Source organism: Hypanus sabinus, chromosome 5 (genome assembly GCF_030144855.1).
Source record: "Hypanus sabinus isolate sHypSab1 chromosome 5, sHypSab1.hap1, whole genome shotgun sequence".
Taxonomy (NCBI): Eukaryota; Metazoa; Chordata; class Chondrichthyes; order Myliobatiformes; family Dasyatidae; genus Hypanus; species Hypanus sabinus.
This window is the reverse complement of record NC_082710.1, coordinates 72862663-72879196: the sequence shown is the minus strand read 5'-3', so window position 1 is coordinate 72879196 and position 16534 is coordinate 72862663. Positions and strand designations below refer to the sequence as shown.

The following is a 16534-nucleotide window of genomic DNA, read 5'->3' as shown; positions in this document are numbered from 1 at the left end:
ATCAAAAACTATCCCTACCATGAAGCATGGTGGTGGCTGCATCGTGCTGTGGGGATGCTTCACTGCAGCAGGCCCTGAAAGGCTTGTGAAGGTAGGGGGTAAAATGAATGCAGCAAAATGCAGGGAAATCCTGGAGGAAAACCTGATGTAGTCTGCAAGAGAACTGAGAGTTCGGAGATTTGTCTTCCAGTGAGACAATAACCCCAAACATAAAGCCAAAGATACACAGAAATGGCTTATAAACAACAAAGTTAATGTTCTGGAGTGACCAAGTCAGAGTCCAGACCTCAATCTATTTGAAAATTTGTGGCTGGACTTGAAAAGTGTTTTTCACTCAGAATCCCCATGCAATCTGACAGAGCTTGAGCAGTTTTGTAAAGCAGAATGAGGAAAAATGGCAGAGTCCAGATGTGTAAAGCAGATGGAGATCTATCCACACAGACTCATGGTAGTAATTGCTTCCAAAGGTACATCTACTAAATATTGACTTGAAGGGGTTGAGTAATTATGCGATCAATTATTTTGTGTTTAATAATAGTAATCAATATAGACCAATTTGTAGAAATTTGTTTTCACTTTGACACGAAAGAGTCTTTTCTGTTGTTCAATGTGGGGGGGGGGGGAAGGGGGAGAAAGCCAAATTAAATCCACTGTGATTCAATGTTGTAAAACAATAAAACCTTCAAGGAAAACTTTCAAGGAAAAGGGTGAATACTGTTTTATAGGCACCGTATATAAAGCAATTGCCCCTAAAATAAGTATCTGTGTGATGTAGTCCCGCGGCCCATTCGCGGCGGGAGAGTCCGAAGGTACAGATCAGGAGCGCCTTAAGCTTAGTGTACCTGTCCTCTGTTGGTGGCTGGCATAGGAAGTCGATGATCTGGCCTGCCGTCTCCTGGTCGAGCACGCTGACCACGTACCGCATGGCGTTGGCTGTAATGGCTCTGATATTGAACTGGGCCTCAGCCTGCTTGAACCAAATGTGGGGCTGAGTGGCCGAGAAAGTCGGAAGCTTCAGAGAGACCGCGCTGTGCAAATCGCTCAGATTCATGGCTGGTTGCTGAGTCGCTGGTTACAGATGCCATCTGGAACATCGGGGTCATCAAAATAGTTGCATGCAACACGCTACTAAAGAAACACACGGAGGCAGAGAGAGACGAACTCAGAATTCCTTTACTGATTCAAAATCACACGCTTAAATCTCCCCTCCCATGAGCCCCTGTGACGTCAGACTGTCCCCGGAAGGTCCGCCCCAAGCGGGTAGTTCCAAACGCACCGCGTGTCTGCCCTTGGCTCCCAATGGCGGTTTGAGTCCTGTGTGTGCAGCCCACCACAGTGAAATCATTTATTTACACAGAAAATACTGAAAGAACTCAGCAGACCAGGCAGCATCTAACGCCTGAAAAGTTGACTGTTTACATTGGTGTGCAAAAGGTTGGGCACCCTTGGTCAAAGTTGGTGTTACTGTGAATAGCAAAGCGAGTAAAAGATGACCTGATTTCCAAAAGGCATAAAGTTAAAGATGACACATTTCTTTAATACTTTAAGCAAGATTACTTTTTTATTTACTTCTTTTACAGTTTCAAAATAACAAAAAAGGAAAAGGGCCCGAAGCAAAACTTTGGGCACCCTGAGTGGTCAGTACTGAGTAACACCCCCTTTGGCAAGTATCACAGCTTGTAAATGCTTTCTGTAGCCAGCTAAACGTCTTTCAGTTCTTGTTTGGGAGACTTCTTCCTTGCAAAAGGCTTCTAGTTCTGTGAGATTCTTGGGCTGTCTTCCGTGCACTGCTCTTTTGAGATCTATCTACAGATTTTCGATGATGTTTGGGTCGGGGGCCATGGCAAAACCTTCAGCGTGTGCCTCTTGAGGTAGTCCATTGTGGATTTTGAGGTGTGTTTAGGATCATTACCCTGTTGTCGAAGCCATCCTCTTTTCATCTCCAGATTTTTTATAGACAGTGTGATATTTGCTTCTAGAATTTGCCGGTATTTAATTGAATTCATTCTCCCCTCTACCAGTGAAATGTTCGCTATGCCACTGGCTGCACCACAAGTCCTAAGCATGATAGATCCACTCCCGTGCTTAAAAGTTGGAGAGGTGTTCTTTTCATGAAATTCTGCACCCCTTTTTCTCCAAACATACCTTTGCTCATTGCAGCCAAGAAGTTCTATTTTAACTTCATCAGTCCACAGGACTTGTTTCCAAAATACATCAGGCTTGTTTAGATGTTCCTTTGCTGAATTTTGTGGTGAGGATGCAGGAAAGGTTTTCTTCTGATGACTCTTCCATGAAGGTCATATTTGTGCAGGTGTTGCTGCACAGTAGAACAGTGCACCACCACTCCAGAGTCTGCTAAATCTTCCTGAAGGTCTCTTGCAGTCAAACGAGGGTTTTGATTTGCCTTTCTAGCAATCCTATGAGCAGTTCTCTCAGAAAGTTTTCTTGGTCTTCCAGACCTCAACTTGACCTCTACCATACCTGTTAACTGCCATTTCTTAATTACATTACGAACTGAGGAAAGGGCTACCTGAAAACGCTTTGCTATCTTCTTACAGCCTTCTCCTGCTTTGTGGGCATCATTTATTTTAATTTTCAGAGTGCTAGGTAGCTGCTTAGAGAAGCCCATGCCTGCTGATTGTTGGGACATGGTTTGAGGAGTCAGGGTATTTATAAAGCTTTGAAATTTGCGTCACCTGGCCTTTCCTAACAATGACTGTGAACAAGCCATAGCCCTAACAAGCTAATTAAGGTCTGAGACCTTGGTAAATGTTATCTGAGAGCTCAAATCTCTTGTGGTGCTCAAACTTTTGCATGGTGCTCCTTTCCTTTTTTTCACTCTAAAATTGTACAGAATGAAAATAATACACTAATCTTGCTTAAAATGTTGAAAATAATGTTTCATCTTTAATTTTATGACTGTTGGAGATCGGTTCATTTTCTACTTACTTAGCTATTCACAGTAACAGAAATTTTGACCAGGGGTGCTCAAACTTTTACATGCCACTGTACTCTTTTCCATGAATGCTACCTGCCCTGCTGAGTTCCTCCAGTTTTTTGTGTGTGTTGCTTGTATTTACAGCATCTGCAGATATTCTTGTGATCATTTATTTACTGTTGAAATTTGTTTTATGTATGAAAAAAGTTTTGGTACTTTTAGTAAAAGGTACCAAAGTTAACGCCACCATGAACAGTTGAGTATTTTAAAAATTGGAATAACTTATATACTTTTTTTTTCTTCCTCCCATCATTAGGTTAATGAGATTTACCACGATAAATCACTGGGAGTCCATGTGAACGTTGTGCTGGTGCGAATGATCATGCTAGGATATGCAAAGGTAGGTTACTGCCAAAGCTTGCCATTGTCCAATAAATCTGAAGTTTCTATTTCCTGTTTGCACATTGTGTAGAATCAGAAAACAATGAGTTAGAACTGCATTGAGTCAATGTGCAACAGCATTAGATTGCTGCAAGTTCATAATGGAGCATTATTGCACTGTTTGCCCTTGTTATGTCCTACCTGATGTGATTTGTTATTTTCTTTCTAATTATTATATCTCACTGCTTAATTGTAAATTTGCAGCTGTTGTTGATTGTTTGTTTTATCGCATTAAGCAATTTGCTTTCATCATCAGTTTGGCTCTTATATATTGTTTGTACATTTCCTTAATCGCTTGTAGTTAGAAATTGAAGAAATTTCAAGCAATATTTGAAGTAACCTGTCATGAGAACATCACGATGTGGTGTCTTTTTACATTGGCTCCTTGTGTACTGGGATGCATTGGTAAACAATAAAGTTTACCTATCTGCATAGCTTTAGAAACAGGGTAACTCTCGAGCAAGGGCAGATTAGTAAAAAGACACTGTCTGTGGTGATTCCATCCGTGGTGGATAAGTCATTGATTCTGCAAGCTCCCGTCTTACAAAAAGTTAAAATGCTGGAAACAGTGAAGTGAAACCAGGTCAGTGTGTTAACTACGATCATCTGGTTTATCAAGCAGTCTAGCAGATCAGTGGCAAGCATGGAGCTTGACATCTCTTCCCCAAATGGGATAGAACAGAGATCGCCTCCCTCACATGTTCACCTGAATAGGCAGATATCTCAAAACGTCCAATGACCAGCCACTCGCTCACCCGTTGATGTGAAGGAGATGTGCTGCCATGTAGCAGTAAACTCCAAGGCTCCTATGTACCACGGCATGTCACAGGTGGTGACGCTGCTCAGCCTCTCTGTAAGGTGCACCACACCCCCGATGAACCCAACCTAATCACAATGTGTCAGATCTTGCTAGTTTCCTAGCCTGTCATGAGCTGTTGATGGCTGGACTCACCAAACTTGATAATAAGCCAGAAGATTACTGGGCTTGGAAGTGCCCATTCTCCAGTGCCACTGAAGACCTCAGCCTCAGGCCTAGTGAAGACGTGTCCTGCTGGTGAAGTGGCTTGGGTTGCAAGTCTGCTGAGGACACAAGCAGATTAAGGCCAGTTCACATCAAACACCCCAGTTCTGATCTCAATTTAGTCAGGCAAAGATTGGAAGTGATACAGATCCGCAGAGACAACAAAGACTGTTCTCTTTGCCAAACTCAAGTCCTTTCCCAAGATTTTTAGCAGGGAGCCCCAATGTCTGAGAGAGCTAGGGGACTTGCTGTTGGAGTTAGAGGCAGCCAAGGCTGTAGACTACTGACCTGTCTTGTCTTACCTCGGCACTACACAAGGAATTCGTCCTGTCTTGGAGAAACTCCACTTTAGTCTACAGGAGAAATGGATGTCACAGTGAACTAGATATACACTGGATAATGAAGGCAACACACACAAAATGCTGGAGGAACTCTGCAGGCCAGGCAGCATCTATGGAAAAAAGTATATTCAACATTTTGGGCCGAAACCCTTTGGTATGACTGGAGACAGTTGGTGGCACCTTTTACAGATACCAGGTGGAGAGTTTTTTCTGACTGGCTCTGGTGGCTTCTGGTGTTGCACAGGGGTCTTTGTTGGGACTGATGATTTTTATGTTATATGTTAATGATTTGGATAATGGAATTGATGGCTTTGTTGCAAATCTTGCAAACAATATGAAGATGGGTGGAGGGGACGGTGGTTTTGAGGAAGTAGAGAGACTGCAGGAGGACTTAGAAAGATTAAGAGAATGGGCAAAGAAATGGCAGATGGAATACAATGTCAAGAAGTATATGGTCATGCATCTTGGTAGAAGAAATGAAAGAGCTGGTCAGTTTCTAACTAGAGAAAAGATACAAAAAACTGAGGCGCAAAGAGACTTGTGCAGGATTCCCTAAAGTTTAATTTGTAGGTTGAATCTGTGGTGAGGAAGGCAAATGTGATGTTAGCATTCATTTCAAGAGGAGTAGAATGTAAAAGTAAGGATGTAATGTTGAGACTTCACAAAGCACTGGTGAGGCCTCATTTGCAGTATTGTGAGCATTTCTGGTTCCCTAATCTTAGAAATGATGTGCTGAAATGGACGTTCATGAAAATTATTCCAGGATTGAATGGTTTGTCATATGAAGTGCATTTGATGGCTCTGGGCCAGTATTCACTGGAATTCAGAAGAATGAGGAGTTACCTCATTGAAACCTATTGAATGGTGATAGGCCTTGATAGAGTGAATGTTAAAAGGATGTTTCCTATGGTGGAAGAGTCTAAGACTAGATAGAGCACACAGCCTCAGAATAGAGGGTCACCCTTTTAGAACAGGGACAAAAGGAATTTCTTCAGCCAGAGAGTAGTGAATGTGTGGAATTTGTGCAGGGTTCCCTAAAGGTTAATTTACAGGTTGAGTCTACTAGGCAGACATTTACAGCATGGTAAACTTTGAACTGTCCCATTCAGACCTAAAGATTAAATCACTGGGGAAGCTTTCTTACTCTTGTGGGACAGCATCTTTCCTGACAAGGGAGCTTTTCATCTCCCTTGTTAGTTTTTACATAAGGTTACACAGTCCTGTGTCACTCTCATCATAATCAGACTTTTCATCATCAGCATGCAGATTAGTGCTCTTTCTCAAACTTCAACTTGACTTCTTATCTTTTTCTCTTCCCTGTGCAGTTTATTTAGTGCTTTCTGCCTGACATGCTCTTTATATGTGCCCTACTTTGTTGCATTTTCTGCAAATTTGGCCTTTATATCTGCATTGATCTGGTGTTTGAGTCCCTGCCACAACAGGAACACAATTTGTTTGTCAATTTCTTTCCTGTTTAGATGTTGCAGTTTTTTTTACACTCACATTAATTCCTGACTGCAACTCAGTTGTGTCTGTCTGCTGTTTCTATTGATAAAATTACTTCAACCTCTTTTAAATGTAAGTTGTGCTTCAGTTGGGAGCCATTTTTGAATAATTTATTGTAAAATTCCACAAACTAAATGCTGTCTTAGTGCTTCATTAAACCCATTACTGAACTGACAATACACAGGCAGTCCCTTCAATTCACCCATGTACGCTGAAATGGACTTCCCTCCTTTTTGATTCTGCTTATGAAACCTAAAGCATTCTGCAATCAACAATAGTTTTGGTTCTAAATGTTCATGCATTATTTTCACAATATCAGCAAAACTCATTTTGGCTGGTTTGGTTGGAGCAGTTAGCTTTCTAAGAAATCTGTATGCCCTTAAATCCAATGCACACGCTTCTCGTGGGATATTTATTTGCATCAAAATTCTACTCAGTTTGCTCAATATACATGAACCAATTATCCATTTTGAAACGGAACACATCTGTCTTTCAGCCAGTCCTGACAAAGGACTCGGCCAGAAACGTCAACAGCACTTCTCCCTATAGATGCTGCCTGGCCTGCTGCGTTCCACCAGCAATTTGTGTGTGTTGCTTGAATTTCCAGCATCTGCAGATTTCCTCATGTTTGCCAATAAAAGTTTAACTTTGTTTTTACTTTAAGTGAGGTGCGTACATATGACGTGGTGGCGTAATGATGTATGCTATTTATGTACTTTTACATACAGCCTGCATTGCATTATTTAAACAACAAAGAATACTTAATCAATTAATATATTTACAATATTACTGAAATATTAGATAGGCAACAATATCTACCATCTAGGCCATCAGGTAGTAGGTACAAAAACCTGAAATCCCTCATCGTCTAGATCCCAGAACGGTTCTCCAACCAGCTAGCAAAGCTCTAATTATTACTACAGTTTAGCAACACTATGACAACTCTGATTACTTATGGCCATTTTTTGTTCTAATAATTTTATCTTGTAAATGAGTTGGGTCTAATTTATGTTTTGCTTGTGTATGCTGCTTGGTGCCTGGGATGCGGCCGCAGTTGTGTTTAACAGTGCACCTGTGCACAGTGGTAATTGTGCACATGATAATAAACTTGACTTTAAACGATATATCCAACTTTGTGGAATGAGGTGATATGACATGTTGAAGCAATCCTAATGCAAGTAAACATTCTTTGATCAGTCCATCAGCTTGATTGAAAGAGGAAATCCATCTCGAAGTCTGGAGAATGTTTGCCGTTGGGCCTCCTCTCAACAAAGATCAGACCTAAACCACTCAGAGCACCACGATCATGCAATCTTTTTAACAAGGCAAGATTTTGGCCCAGCGGGTATGCAAGGTACTGTGCAAGACTATTGGTGTCTATGGGGAAATGAACAATTAATGGCTTGATGTAAAAATAAGGCACAATCAGTTGACGGTGGAGGTTTTTGCTGAGTATTCTTCTCCACACCTTCCATGGTTAATTCAGTTTATGCCAGTTAAAGTAGAGACAGAGTCTCATAACAATTGAATGTAGTTAGCAGAAGGCAGAGCAAGTCCTTTCATAACAGAGCCAAGTCCTATGACAGTGGGATGCATTCATATTCTAATATAGCCAGATATTGTATCAGTAGGTTTTGGTCAACAATGAAAAAGCAGCTCCACAAGGGTCACCCTGTGACAGGGCCAGACCCCATAATGATGTGAACTGGTAACCTAACTGTGATAGGGCATGAACATGAAATGACAGAATATATTCAATAAAGTGACAGAGGGATAAAGTAGCTCTTTTGGTTATTACAAAGGAAGGATATATCTGGTATGGTTGTAGTAGCTGGTGGCCATTGTTCCTGAATCCGGTCAACACAAAGGACTGGGGACATGGAAAGAAGTATCCAAGAATTTTCAACCTAATCCTACCAAACAAGGATTAGAAACATGAGAAAAGCAGCAGTTCAAAAGAGTCTTCTCAGGGCCTGTAACAATAATCCTGCCAGTTCACACAATCCCAGACTATATTTTTGTAAAAAACCTGATGTTTAGTAATAACTCTGCTATCATTGATTTCCATCAAATTCTACTAAATGCTTGTCAGTTGCTACTAATCATATCATTGTACCATGTTTCAGTTTATCCACAGTCTCGGTTATCATGCACAGTCAAACCAAGGGTGGTGATAGCTAAACAATAAATCAAGTTATAGATTAGTTTGAATACATTTGGGGATTGAAGCATAAAACTAATGAGAAATAGGGTGACTGCTAGGTTGTTAATTTGTCAGGAAAAGCTAAGAGTCTGATGTGATGAGTCTGAAATAGACAAGGTACTTGATTTTAGGAAAATTGAGGATTACAAGGAACTGATAAAGCAAAGCAAAGGTCAAGGTTCCTCAGCTTAATTGTTGAGTAAGTTTGGAGTCACTTCACCTACTATTGCTCTTATTTATTGTGTTCCAAAAGTAACAGGGAACGAAACTGCAAAAATTAGAATGGTCGATAGTGGACATGAAGAGTTTGGAAAAAAAAGTCTTACACTGTCAATGCAATAAAACAAAAGCTGTCTTATGTTGACATGGTGTTTTGAGAGGTAACGCCTGTATTACACTGGTACTGTGTTAATAATAAAGCTTGATTGCATTGACACTCTACAGTGCAGAGTAAAAACAGCTCTGTTTTATTTACATATACCTCGTTTCCAATCCTCTGACTACTCAATGATTACAATTTGTTATTAATGTTATTCATGTTAGTTTTTTGTCCCAACTCCTTGCTGTAGGATATGCTCCAGTGACTGGAATGTGTCACCCAGTTCGTAGCTGTACTTTAAACCATGAAGATGGGTTCTCTTCGGCATTTGTTGTAGCACACGAGACTGGTCATGTGTAAGTTTAAATATTCACGTAATAAAGTCACCTCCAGTCCAAGTAAAATATATTATTTCAGCAGCAGTCTATGGGTTAAATGACATTATTGCTCTTGAGTTGGCTACAATGTCACTTGTCATCACTTGCAATGTAACGATGTCATGGGTTTACATGGAATTACGTGGGTTCCCTCTGCAAACAATCAAACCTAGTCACTTCCTGAACACTGAAAGACAGGCAAAACCAAGGAGTTGCATTTATAAAGTACTGGCATGACCTCAAAGCAACCTTTGCACTTTTTAACTTGATTAATTGATTGCAATAAGGCTGAGAGGTGGTAGAATTCTTGGGTCTAATGTATTACTTTCAAAGAGCCTGCACTGGACACGTTAATCAAAGCGGCTTTCATAGACAATGTGATTCTCTGCTTGCATGTGACGTATGGCTACGTTAATTTGGAAACTACATTTCTTCTTATTAACAGACCACAAAAAGAGCAGGAGAGAGCTGATTGAGGTACAGTAAATAAAATTATGAAAGGCAGAGATAGGGAGATGGTCAGAGTCTTTATCCCAGGTTGGAAATGCCAAATATGAGAGGGTGTAGCTTTAAGGGGAGAAGAGGAAACTTTAGATGAGACTTAAGGTACAAGTGTTTTAATACAGAGAGTGGTAAATGCCTGGACCTCCAGGGGAATAACAGAAACAGATACAATAGCAATGTTTAAGAACCATTTCCAGGCAGGAAATGGATGAATATAGACCATATTCTGGGAAATCGGATGAGTTTAATTGGCATAATTGGCCACTGTAGATATTGTGGACTGAGAGGCTCATTCCTGCGCTGTGCTGCTCGATGTTCTGAATCAAATTAGATTTTCATTTGAACATTTCCTGTTGTTCAGTTTCTCACAGTTGTCCAGGGTTGATCATTCTACTTGGGAAAATTGGGAAAACTTGGGATCATTCTACAGTGACTCTGCAGAGAAGTTGCATTACTTAACAAAATTCCTGTAATGCAAGTCCTTTCATCACACTTTTTCAGAAAGCCTCTTTGAAGATTATTGCCTTAAAGAGAAAACGTGTACTAAGCCTTCGAGTGTGGAGCTATGGAAGTGGGTGAGGTTCTGGCAGTACTTTACATCATTGTTCACCAAGGAAAGGTGAAGAATGATGGTAAGTTTACGAAGAGGTATGTTGTTATTCTAGGGCATGTCATTATTCAGGGGGAGAATGTGTTAAAAAGCATTAGAGTAGATAACTCCCAAGACCCTGAAGGTATCTGTCCCAGGATAACAAGGCAAGCAAGGGAGGAGATTGCTGGAGCCTTGGCAGAGGTCTTTGTATCCTCTACTTATGGATGGCTAGAGTTGTGTTTCTTTGTGTAAGAAAGGCAACAGGAACAAACCTGGAAAATAATCTGGTGAGCCTCACATCAGTTATTGAGGAAGATTCTTGGTGAACAAATTTACTCACATTTGTAAAATGGATATATTAAGCAATGTCAGCATGGCTTTATACAGGGAATTCCTGTCTCATAAAATTGATAAGAGGTTTTTGAGGAAGTGATAAAGATGACTGATGAAGATAGGCAGTGGATATTGTCTGCATGGATTTTAGCAAGGTATTTGCCAGGGTCCCTTCTGGCAGGTTGGTTGAGAAGATTTGGTAAATTGAATACAAAATTGGTTGGTTATAGAAAACAGAGGGTTATGCTTTTCTGACTGGAAGTCTATGACCATTGCTGTTCTGTTGTACTGGTAGGACCTCTGTTATTTGCAGTATTTATTAATGATTTGGATGAAAATGGAGGTGGTCTGATTAGACCATAGGACATAAGAGCAGAATTAGGCCATTCAGCCCATTAAGTCTGCTGCACCGTTTCATCATGGCTGATCCATTTCCCTCTCAACCTTCTTCCAGTTTCACACCCTGATTAATCAAGAGGCTATCAACCTCAGCCTTAAATGTAACCAATGACTTGGCGTCAGCTGCCTGTGGTAATGATTTCTACAGATTTACTACCCTCTGGCTAAAGAAAATCCTCCTCATCTCTGTTTTAAATGGACATAACTCTATTCTGTGGCTGTATCCTCTGGTCCTGGACTCACCCACCAAAGGAAACAACCTTTCCACATCCACTCTATCTCGGCCTTTCAACATTCAATAGGTTTCAATGAGATCCTCCCTTGTTCTTCTAAATTCCAATGATTAAAGGCCCAGAGCTGTCAATCTCACCTCATACGATAAGCCTTTCAGTCGAGTCATTCTCACGAAACTCCTCCGAATCCTCTCCAATGTCAGCTCATTCTTTCTTAAGTCAGGAGCCCAATACTGCAAGTGAGGTCTCACCAGTGCTTTGTAAAGCCTCAATATTACATCCTTGCTTTTATATTCTAGTGCTCTCAAAATGAACAGTAACATTGCATTGGCCTTCCTCACCACAGACTCAAACTGCAAATTAACCACTGGGGAATCCTGCACCAGGACTTGCAAGTACCTTTTCACCTTGGATTTCTGAATTTTCTCCCCATTTAGAAAATAGTCTCCTATTGTATTCCTTCTGCCAAAGTGCAACACTGTATTTCTTTTGCCACTTCTTTGCCCATTCTCGTAATCTGTGCAAATCCTTCTGCAGCCTGTCTGCTTCCTAAACACCACCTGCCCCACCACTTATCTTTGTATCATCCACAAACTTGGCCACAAAGCCATTAATTCCATCATCCAAATCACTGACATTTAACACTAAGAAAAGTGGTCCCAACACAGACCCCTGCAGAAAACCACTAGGCACTGAGAGCCAATCAGAAAAGCATCCCTTTATTCCAACACTTTGCCCCTGCCCATCAACCAATGCTCTATCCCTGCTAGAATCTTTCCTGTAATACCATGTGCCATTAAAAACAAGGGCATGATGCTAAGAGTTCTGAGTTGATGAGGAAGGACAGGCAGGGGGTCAGAACTTCATTGTAGTCAGTTAAAGCGGTTGAAATTTCAATGCTAGGAGTATTAGGAACAAGGAGTATGAACTTAGAGCATGGATTAGTACGTGGAATTACGATGTTGTAGCCATTACTAAAACATGGTTGGTCGAAGGGCAGAATTAGATGATGCAGGTCCCAGGGTTCAGGTGTTTAAAAAGGAATAGGATAGGGGGTAGATAAGGGGGGAGTGTCATTGCTGGTCAGGGATAGTATCATGGCTATAGAAAGGGAGGACGCTGCAGAAGGAGTGTCCACAGAGTCAGTCTCGGTGGAAGTCAGAAATAGGAAGGGATCAATCACTGTGCTGGGAGTAGTCTATAGGCCCCCGAATAGCCCTTGGGACACCGAGGAGCAGATAAGCAGGCAGATTTTAGAATAGTGCAGGAAATACAGGGGAGTAGGTATGGGTGATTTCAACTTCCCGCATATTGACTGGCACCTCCTGAGCGTAAGGGGGATAGATGGGGATGAGTTTGTCAGGTGTGTTCAAGAAGGATTCCTGACACAGTATGTGGACCGGCCAACGAAAGGAGAGGCTATACTGGATCTAGTTCTGGGTAATGAACCTGGTCAGGTGACAGACCTCTTGGTGGGAGAGCATTTTGGTGAGAGTGACCACAATTCCCTTAGCTTCAGCATAGCTATGGAAAGGGATAAAATCAGATGAAATGGTGAAGTGCTTAACTGGGGAAGGGCTAACTTTGAAGGGATGAGGCAGGAACTAGCGAGAGTAAATTGGAAAAAGATGTTCAAAGGGGAAAGCACAGAAGTAATGTGGGAGAAGTTTAGGGACCACTTGAGCTGGGTTCTGGATAGGTTTGTCCCACTGAGGCAAGGAAAAAATGGTAGGAAAAGGGAACCGTGGCTGACGAAACATGTGAGGCAACTCATCAAAACGGAAAAGGAAGCATATGTTAGATATAAGAAGCAGGAAGTAGGAGGGGCTTATGAAAAATATAAGGTAGGCAGGAAGGAGCTAAAGAAAGGACTTAGGAGAGCTAGAAGGGAGCATGAGAAGGCCTTGGCATGTAGGATTAAGGAGAACACCAAGGCGTTCGATGCTTATGTGAAGAAAAGGAGGATGACGAGAACGAAGGTGGGACCGCTAAAGAATAAAGAGGGCAACGTGCCTGGAGGCGGAGGAGGTTGGGGAGGTCCTAAATGAATATTTTGCTTCAGTGTTCACAAGTGAAAAGGATCTTGATCAGGATGAGGTCGAAGTAGAGTGGACCTGTGTGCTGGACAATGTGGAGATTAAGGAAGAAGAAGTGCTGGATCTTCTTAAAAACATTAAGATTGATAATCCCCAGGGCCGGATATGATATACCCCAGGTTGTTGTGGGAATTGAGAGAAGAGATCGCAGGAGCATTAGCTATGATCTTTGAATCCTCTTTGGCTGCAGGGGAAGTGCTGGGAGACTGGAGAATGGCAAATGTAGTTCCCTTGTTTGAAAAAGGTAATAGGGAGAAACCTGGGAACTATAGACTGGTGAGTCTTACGTCAGTGGTTTGCAAACTACTGGAAAGGATTCTTAAGGATAGGATCTACGAGCATTTGGAGAAGTACAGTCTGCTCATGGATAGTCAAAATGGCTTTGTGAAGGGAAGATCGTGTCTCATGAGCCTGATTGAGTTTTTTGAAGAGGTAACAAAAGAAATTGATGAGGGTAGGGCAATGGATGTGTTCTACATGGACTTTAGCAAAGCATTTGACAAGGTCCCTCATGAGAGACTCATCCAGAAAGTCATAAGTCATGGGATAAGTGGAACCTTGGCTGTTTGGATAAAAAATTGGCTTAAAGGAAGAAAGCAGAGGGTAGTTGTGGAAGGAAAGTATTCTGCCTGGAGGTCAGTGACTAGTGGAGTGCTGCAGGAGTTGTCCTGGGACCCCTGCTATTTGTGATTGTTAAAAATGACCTGGATGTAGAGGCGGAAGGATGGGTGAGTAAGTTTGTGGATGACACGAAGATTGGAGGTGTTGTGGATGGAGCTGTAGGTGGTTGAAGGTTACAAGAGGATATAGACAGGCTGCAGAGTTGGGCAGAAAAATGGCAAATGGAGTTCAATCTGGACAAGTGTGAGGTGATGCATTTTGGAAGGACAAACCAGAAGACTGAGTACAGGATTAATGGTCAGTTACTTAAAAGTGTGGATGAACAAAGGGACCTTGGGGTTCAAATCCTTCAAGGTCGCTGCGCAGGTTGTTAGGGTAGTTAAGAAGGCCTATGGGTTGCTAGGCTTCAATAACGGGGATTGAGTTCAAGAGTAGAGAGGTCATGTTGCAACTCTACAAATCTCTGGTGAGACTGCACTTAGAGTATTGTGTTCAATTCTGGTCACCTCATTATAGGAAGGATGTGGAAGCTATGGAGAGGATGCAGAGGAGATATACCAGGATGTTGCCTAGATTGGAGAATAAGTCATATGAAGCAACGTTAGCAGAGCTGGGACTTTTTGGAGCGTAGTAGAATGAGAGGGGACTTGATAGAGGTCTACAAGATTATGAGAGGCATAGATAGGGTGGATAGCCAGTATCTGTTTCCCAGGGCAGCAATAGCAAACACCAGAGGGCATATGTACAAAATTAAGGGAAGGAAGTTTAGGGGAGACATCGGGGTAAGTTTTTCACACAGAGGGTTGTGAGTGCCTGGAATGACTTGCCAGGGATGGTGGTGGAGGCTAAAACATTAGGGGTATTTAAGTGCTTCTTGGACCGGCACATGGATGAAAGAAAAATGGAGGGTTATGGGGTAGTGTGGGTTTAGTACTTTTTTCTTAAGGATTATATGCGTCGGCACAACATGGAGGGCTGAAGGGCCTGTACTGTGCCGTAGTGTTCTATGGTTCTATGGTGCTCTTAACTTGTTAAGTAGACTTTGTGTGTGGCACCTTGTCAAAGGCCTTCTGAAAATCCAATACATGACATCCAATGATTCGCTTTTGTCAATCCTGCTTGTTATTAACTCAAAGAATTCCAACAGATCTGTCAGGCAAGATTTAATCTTAAGGAAGCCATGCTGCCTTGGTCCTTTTTTATCATGTGTTTCCAAGTACCCTGAGACTCAACCTTAACAATGCACTCCAACATCTTCCCAACCACTGAAGTCAGACTAACTGGCCTATAATTTCCTTTCTTTAGCCTTCCTCCTTTCTCAAAGAGTGGAGTGATATTTGCAATTTTCCAGTTCCCCAGATCCATTTTAGAACCTACTGATTCTTGAAAGCTCATCGTTACTAATATCTCCACAGTTGCTTTAGCTACCTCTTTCAGAACCCTGAGGTGTAGTCTGCTTAGGTGATTTAACTATCTTTTGACATTTCAGTTTCCAAAACAACTTCTCCCTAGTGATAGCAACTGCACTTTGCTCTGCCCCCTTGCACTCATGAACTTCCAACATACTGCTAGTGTCTTCCACAGTGAAGACCGCTTCAAAATACTTACTCAGTTCGTCTACGATTTAGTTGTCCCCCATTACAACCTCTCCAATGTTATTTTCTAATGGTCCAATGTTTATTCTTGCCTCTCTTTTACTCTTTCCTATATCTGAAAAAACAAACATTTGGTATCCTCTTTGATACTGTTGGCTAGCTTACCTTCATATTTCATCTGTTTCCCCTTTTATTGCTTTTTCAGTTGTTTTCTGTTGGTTTTTAGAAGCTTCCCAATCCTCTAACTTCCCACTGATTTTTAGCTCTATTATATGCCCTCTCTTTTGTTTTTGTGTTGGCATTGACTTCGCTTGTCTGCCATGGTTAGAACATCCTACCATTAAAATACTACTTCTTTGTGATGTATCTATCCTGTGCCTTCTAAGTTGCTCCCAGAAACTCCAGCCATTGCTTCTCTACTGTCATCCCTGCTAGTGTCCCATTCCATTCTACTTTGGCCAGCTCCTCTCTCATGCAACACACACAAAATGTTGGAGGAACTCAGCAGGCCAGACAGTATCTGGAAAAAAGTACTGTTGACATTTCGGGCCGAAACCCTTCAAGTCCATGGAAGAAAGAAAAAGGGGAAGGAGCAGAGGGAGGTGATGGGTGAGATGAGATGAGATGAGGTGAGAACAGGAAAAGGGGATGGGAAATGGACCAGGTTGGTGGAGTATTGGGGAACATGACTGGAAGTTTGAGAAATTGATGTTCATGCCATCACATTCGAGGCTATCCAAGCAGAATATAAGTTGGTGTTCCTCTAACCTAAGTCTGGCCTCATCACAACAATGGAGGAGGCCATAGATCGACAAACCGATATGAGAAATGGAATTAAAATGGGTGGCCACCAGGAGATCCAGCTTGTTCTGGTGGACAGAGAATAGATGCTTGGCGAAGCAGTCTCCCAATCTACATTGTTGCTCACCAATGTACAGGAGGCCACACTGAGAGCACCAAACACAGTAAATGGCCCCAACAGACTCACAGGTGAAGTGTCACCTCACCTGGAAAG

General features: G+C 41.9%; 1 protein-coding gene across 5 annotated transcripts in view; it reads left to right on the top strand.

Moving 5' to 3' along the window:
- The window catches only part of LOC132394242 (A disintegrin and metalloproteinase with thrombospondin motifs 3-like), a 518265-nt gene that overhangs the window by 397963 nt on the left and 103768 nt on the right, over positions 1 to 16534 (top strand). For all 5 annotated transcript variants that reach the window (XR_009512231.1, XM_059970122.1, XM_059970124.1 and 2 more), the window contains exons 6-8: positions 3255 to 3338; positions 7445 to 7601; positions 9020 to 9125. Coding sequence is in view for 4 of the 5 variants with exons in the window: in XM_059970122.1 (XP_059826105.1) it covers positions 3255 to 3338; positions 7445 to 7601; positions 9020 to 9125 (347 nt within the window). In the remaining variant the exon portion in view is untranslated. The remainder of the gene's footprint in view (positions 1 to 3254; positions 3339 to 7444; positions 7602 to 9019; positions 9126 to 16534) is intronic.